Below are 7,511 nucleotides of genomic sequence, written 5' to 3' on the forward strand. Positions count from 1 at the left end.
ATTAGCCATTGAATCGGCGGCGAAATCATAATCAATACCATTAAATGAAATTTTTTTTTTCATGTTATCTGCATCAATAATAACGCAAGATCATATTTTCTCTGCGTATACAAAATTTGTTTTATGTTGCATACAAACATAAGATAATATAACGAGAAATATAATTCGAGAGACCCATAATGCGTCTTATTTTCCAAGCTAACTCGATGCGTACATCCGTTTACGAAATACATGATAAGTGAATTGGAAAGTGGTTAATTACTTTTGGTAATAAATAATGTCACCCGCAAAAGATCGAAGGTAAAAAGACATCATAATTTTTAAATTCAATGAACATTCGATTTAAAATGATATCTGCTCGTATATTAAGCCACATTACATGTATTACATTGTGTTACATATGTGCATTTAGTATATATTTAGTGTGTACGTGCGTGTCTGCTTCCGTGTGCTATTCGAATAATTGAAATAAGCCAATAAGATACATATAAAGTCAAAAATAAAAATAGTGAGTAAACAAAAGTTATGTAAGATTTAGAATCACTAATTTATCAAAAACTATACTGAAAAAACTGTACCTACCACACTGAATTATACTCGAAACTAAACTAAACTATTCAAAACTAAAGTAAACCAAACTGTACTCCAAACTATATATTCAAAATTATACTTTGTACATTACTCAAACATATTCATTTTCTATTCATTCATTTTCTATTTATACTTCATTTCTGTAATAAGTTAAATGCTGAGTATGAAGTTTTTAAAATCTGAAAGAAAAATATGAAAAACATTAATGTACATAGAAGATAATAATTTATGTAAAAAATTTTGACAGTATTTTCGTACATACGCGACAAATATCGATATTATCACAAATCGCGTATCTTCATATTTGACATGTATTACATTAAACTATTTATTTGGAGATACCAAATGATACTAACATTGCTATAAGACTGAATGGATAAAGTTATCAAGAAGCTGCTAGTGAACTTTACAGGAATTGTGCTACGTATCATGATCATTAATAATCCTTTTTTTTCGTTGATTGATAATAATGGCCAATTCATACGATATATAGCGTCTGCTATGCTCGTACTCTATTAATATAATACGAATAGAATTATTATTAATACCGAACAATAATATCGAATAATTTTAATGATATATATTACATAGTCTTATACACACGCCTTATTGTATTCAAGTATAAAATAGTTTAAATTTGTGGATAAATAATTTGTTAGATTATTTTGCAAACCCTTATAAAAAAAATTAGATCGTCCAAAAATACCTGCCATTTTCCATTAATTCAGGAAATCGGTTAGGTACCTATCTATTTCATACGGATTATAGCGTACATGATAGTTACTTTAAGCATGACTTCGTTTCCGGACCAGCAGTAAACGAAGATTTGTACAAACATGCAGATGGTATATACTAATAAAGGTGCAGCTGCAGACAGGTCCTTAACATGCATTGACAAGTAATACACACTCGTACATAATACCACTATACTACTAAAAAACTGAATGAAAAGCACTTGGTTGAATGTGACGTTTACCGCTTTGGCGTATCTGTAATGGTTTCTATGTTAGTCCTGCATTGCATATTAGTAAAACAATTACTAAATACTTTGATGTGTAATTTTATAATATATGATGTATAATATTCGTATCATTTTAATTACTATGTAAAAATTTCATTATACATTATTTACGAAAATTTGAGAATTATTTGATCCCTATCCGGGAAAAAATGTTTTATATAAAATTATATATAATTTATATAATTGTATATAAATGAACATATTTTATATATATAATCGTATATATAATTATTATATATATTATATTTATATATAATTAGGTATAAAGGTGTTCATTTATATACAATTATATAAGATTATATATAATTTTATATAATTTTATGTAATTATATATAAAACATTTTTTCTCGGGTAGGAAATACTTTTTCCAGCACAACTCACCGTGAAATTATTATAAAAGGATTGTCCCCGGATTTTTTTTTACACAAATTTTAATAGTATACTCTATGAACTGCAATAAGAAAAATATATTGTATAAACATAATTCCGGAAATTCTTTATTAGAAAGTTATAAAAAGTTAACAAAAATATGAAATGTGCAGAAATAATTTTTACTTTTGCATGTCAAAGTGCCATCCGCCCAAATTAATAAAAGGCAAACTTTTACACAGGGATTTCTTCTATCCTTCTCTAAAAAAGTGATAAATTCAGAATTACATCGATATTAAGCTTGTACTGATATTGACAGATCACATTTTGAAATGCATACTTTGAAACGCAACATTAGGTCAACTATTTCCTACATATTCTATATTTTTATTATAACTTTTGATGAAGTATTTTAGGAACTATATGTAGGTAATACTTTTTTTTTATTTTAGATCATGAAACGTACCGTTAAACGTTGTGTAAAAAATCCGAGAACACAATACAATTTGAGAACACAATTAAATCACTTTGAGAATATACATGTCCTACTGTCCAGCTTGTAACATTTTCTAATTCATCTTCTAATTCAAACAAAACAACATTATTTCAAACAAAATTAGTTCAATTATTTTTAAACAATTTTCCATTATAAATATTAATAGTTAACGTTATGAATAATACCAGTTTTTAAATGTAACAATTAAATGTGCATACATGTATGCAAACACACGCGCGTGCGCTCGTATGTGTGTATATATATATATATATATAACGTATATATTATATATATATATATAACGTAATACATACGCGTAAAAACGGATTCTTACGTGACTTACTTGTAAATGCTGAGATGATGATGTATGCACTCCGACAGTTCTATTTTGTTTTCATTCAACAAAGAGATTTCATGTCCCAGATATTTAACTGTTTTATTAATTATTAATTTGTGTAGACGACTTTCGAGTATTTCAAACTGAGCACACGTTTGCAAAATTAATCCGAAGACTAAGGTATCCGAGCCCACATTTATTATGGTGGCAAAAAATAAAATTACAATCTGATGAATGGATATAATCCAAAACATCGTAGATACAGTGTAATTACATGGTAGCCATATTCGATAAGGCAGGTGACCTTGCATAACGCTCAGTACTGATCCTATTGTAGTGCCTGTAATGGAACTTGTTGCTAAAAGTGAATATTTTATCGAGCATGATCTGCAAACGTAGAATCGAGATGAAATTTTATATGAACTTTTATCAGCATTTTATTTATACTTTTAATTTAATGAAATTTATAATCATAAGATATAAAATTATTGTATTATATTTAATTATTTTGTGCATGTGTTGTGCGATTTTTTTTTTTACTATAATTTAAATATTTAAAATGATATTGGAATAGGAAACTTCAAAAGTTTATTAATTCGAAAAATAGAAAATGACTACATTTTTATTATAAAAATTTTATTAAAAATATAATAAGTATGCTCTAAAATATATGATCAACAAATATAATAAAAGGTAAAGGACTCATAATTTATTATAGAAACAATTAGTGCTGATAAAATTTGTACGATTTGAAAATAGTACGTGCTGAATGCGTACAAATTGAATTATTGCATAAATATTTTAAGTAATAATATTTTAATATTGGAACCTTTAATAAAGATATATGAACTGACCTGATAAATTTATCAAATTTTGCTTGTATAGCTATTTCATCCTCATCTCGAGGTTTATATGGTGCTTTCAACAATATTTGCACTAAGTTGATTATCGCATTCCGACGTATCACAACAACAGTGGTTTTACAACAAACGGCAACAATACTCAAAAACATTAGAGTATTAGTAGCAAAATCATCGACATTATTGACAACAAAAATTATATCCATAAATTGAGTTAACATTAAAAAGTATTCCGAAGATACTATCATAAAGGTAAATATGTTATATAGAAGTTTGGCACCATTTGAAGACCACTCAACAGGTCGCCATATACCGCCGATGGTGAACATTAAAAAATTTAGAGTAAGTATTTGCATATTTAGATTATTTCTTTTCCAAACAATTTATTGAATATTATGCAAAAATATAGCTTCTTTCTACATGTAAAGTATCTAAAAATGTGATTTAAAACATTTAAACAATTATATTTTCTGAAATATATTAATTAAATTCAAATATATTAGTTTGAGAAAAATTGAATTTAATTTAGAAGGTAGTATAATTTTTTATAAAATAAATTTATGCTTTTAGTAAGTACTACAAATTAATGTTTAAATCATACACACTGACTATCAATTGCGACTGTCCATTTGCAACAAATTTAATTTATTTAACTTATTACAAACTGTACCGTGTACAATGACAACACGAATTGCGAATGACTTTACTTATTTACAGTATATGATTTGAGCGAATACAACTACAAATATAATATTTATATATATTTATTACGCACCTTTTTTGGAATATCTTATAATTTTAGCTAGTAATAACAGGATTAACAAATATTAATACTGATGTAATATGTTATTTTAATTTCATTTAAATATGTTATATTAAATTTTATTCAAATGTAACCGAGCACGTCTTATAATAGACTATATACAGTTTATTCTCCAACGTCTTGTCAACCGCAGTACCATCAATTATGGTCATTAAAAAGTCGTGGAGTCGTTTAATCATTAATTGTGGAGTGCATGTCTTGTGAATAATACATATAATAACCGTAAAAGTTTTCTTATTTCTAACCATTGAGAGGTACCGCCCTTTACGGCCAAGCATATTGTTTCCTGTTGAATAAAATATTTATATGTTTTCATGTTCATCGGAAGTACAAGGAATATCATATTTTCCGTAAAGCCTCTCACTTTATTACATATAAGTGCAAGATCCAGCAATAAAAGCGATGTGTAATAAATTTCTGATAGATTTCTTGAGTTACTTCTCTACATATATCTGCAAAATATGACAAGCGAGTGTTCGGGAAAATATAACAATCATATATATACATGTATTGAATTGTGCATTGATTTTGTAATGTAAGGATTTAAATTAGAAATTAAATGTGAAGAGTATGTTGGAGAATGAATTGGAAAATTGTGAATTATTTCTAATAAAAGACGTAATCCGCCAAAAAATATTGAAGGTAAGTAACGTATAAAGAGAAATTATATTTTTTTAATTCAATTAACATTCCATTTAATATGATTTCTGCTTTTATTTAAAATACATTATTGTATGTATTATATCGTGTTACATGTATACATTTAGTATGTACGTGGGTATGTGAGCCTATCTCCGCGTGTACCAATATTCGAACAATTAAAACAAGGAATAATGTTAGAAGTAAAATTGTGAACATGAGTAATTAAAATTGTAAGATTTTAAATAGCTAATTTATCAAAACTGTACTAAAAAAAATTATATTACACTAAAAATTATACTATATTCAATACTGCATTCTTATATTGCAGTATTCATATATACTTTTGATTATAAATATTTTACTTTTGTAAAATGTTAAATGCTGAATATGACGTTTTTAGGATCTGAAAAAAAAATTGAAATGTTAATATACACGAAAGAGATTATACATTTATGAAATATTCCGACTATATTTTCGTACGTACTCGACAAATATTGGTAATATTAAACAACATATCCTCACGTTTTTGACATACTATGTCAAATATTTATTTTGATACCAAATCATACTAACGTTGCTATAAGACTGAAGCGATAAAGTTATCAAGAAGCTGCTTGTGAATTTTATAGGAATTGTGCTGCGTATCATGATCATCAACAATCCTTTTTTTTCGTTGATTGATAATAATGGCCAGTTCATATTATATATAGCGTCTGCTAGGTTCATACTCTGTTAATATAAGTAATAACATAATGTAAGTAGAGTTATTATTACATAATAATATCGAATAATTTTAATGATATTATTATGATCTTATACACGAGCGTGCACACACGTTTATGCATTATATAAGATATGATTCATACAAAGAAAATGAATATTCTTATATCGCAATCGAGTATAGTATAAAATTTGTTGAACAAATTATATTTTTTTATGTTATCTTGTAAAATCTTAGTTGAGTTGTACAAAAATATCCGCCATTATTTTCAATTAACTCACAAAGATTGTGATCAAAGTTTCGCTACAAATGCTTTGAAGCGTTTGATGAGCCAATCAGAAGAAAGAATTTTATAAATAGACCAATCAAAAAACACTTTAAAGCATTTGTAGCATCACGTTGACCATACATAAAATCAGTAGTAAGATACACCTTTTTTGTATGGATACTGTTTTGAATGGATTACAGAGTATGTATGATAATTACTTTAAATATGACTTCGTTTCCGGACCAGCAGTAAAAATAGATTTGTACAAACATGCAGATGGTATATACTAATAAAGGTGCAGCTGCAGATAGGTCCTTAACATGCATTGACAAATAATACACACTTGTACATAATATCAGTATACTACTAAAAAACTGAACAAAAAGTACTTGGTTGAATATGACGTTTACCGCTTTGGCATATCTGGAATAATTTTATGTTAGCTCTGCATTACATGTATGAGCAGAATTAGGAAAGTTATTTTACAAATTACTTATATGTAAGTTACATTAGGTATATTATAGGATCTGTACAATCTGTTAGGGTATTTATATATAATACGGATATTCTTCTCGTACTCAATTATAATTGGTCAATATTTACAACTACCATCATTTACAATTACGTTTACGGTTACAATTGTAGATCGGGCTTTAGGTGACTTACTTGTAAATGCTGAGATGATGACATATGCACTCCGACAATCCTGTTTTGTTTTCATTCGATAAACAGCTTGCATGTCTCAGATATTTAACTGTTTTATTAATTATTAATTTTTGAAGACGACTTTCCAATATTTCAAATTGGGCACATGTTTGTAAAATCAATCCAAAGACTAGGGTTTCCGTGCCAACATTTATCACGGTGGCAAAAATTATAGTTACCACTTGATGAATAGATACAGTCCAAAATATCGTAGATACATTATAATCACATGGCAGCCATATTCGATAGGGCAGATGACCTTGCATAATGTTTAATACTGATCCTATTGTACCGCCTGTAATGGAACTTGTTGCTAAAAGTGAGTATTTTATCGAGCATGATCTGCAAATGTAGAACCGAGATGAAATTTTATATAAATTTTTATCACCATTTATTTATGCTTTTATTATATTGAAATTTATAATCATAAGATTTAACAATTACTGTATTATATTTAATTATTTTGTACATGTGTTGTGTAAATTATTACTGTAATTTAAATTGATATTGAAATAGGATACTTCTTTAACTAAAAATTGATTAATTAGACACAGAATAAAATTAATTATTATGTTTTTATGTAAAAAATATAAAAATATTCTGAAATATATGGTCACACACACACACACACACACACACACACACACACACACACACACACACACACACACACACACA

The 7,511-nt window shown here is 27.1% G+C and overlaps 1 protein-coding gene across 1 annotated transcript in view; it reads right to left on the reverse strand.

Moving 5' to 3' along the window:
• LOC108756097 overlaps positions 1–7,511 on the reverse strand; it is a 29,286-nt gene that overhangs the window by 21,155 nt on the left and 620 nt on the right. The window contains 7 exon segments of the mRNA XM_018499675.1: positions 950–1,103; positions 1,376–1,580; positions 2,821–3,201; positions 3,669–4,043; positions 5,699–5,868; positions 6,347–6,551; positions 6,795–7,175. Of these exon segments, the coding sequence (XP_018355177.1) occupies positions 950–1,103; positions 1,376–1,580; positions 2,821–3,201; positions 3,669–4,043; positions 5,699–5,868; positions 6,347–6,551; positions 6,795–7,175 (1,871 nt within the window).

The sequence above is a fragment of the Trachymyrmex septentrionalis genome, unplaced genomic scaffold, assembly GCF_001594115.1.
Source record: "Trachymyrmex septentrionalis isolate Tsep2-gDNA-1 unplaced genomic scaffold, Tsep1.0 scaffold95, whole genome shotgun sequence".
NCBI lineage: Eukaryota > Metazoa > Arthropoda > Insecta > Hymenoptera > Formicidae > Trachymyrmex > Trachymyrmex septentrionalis.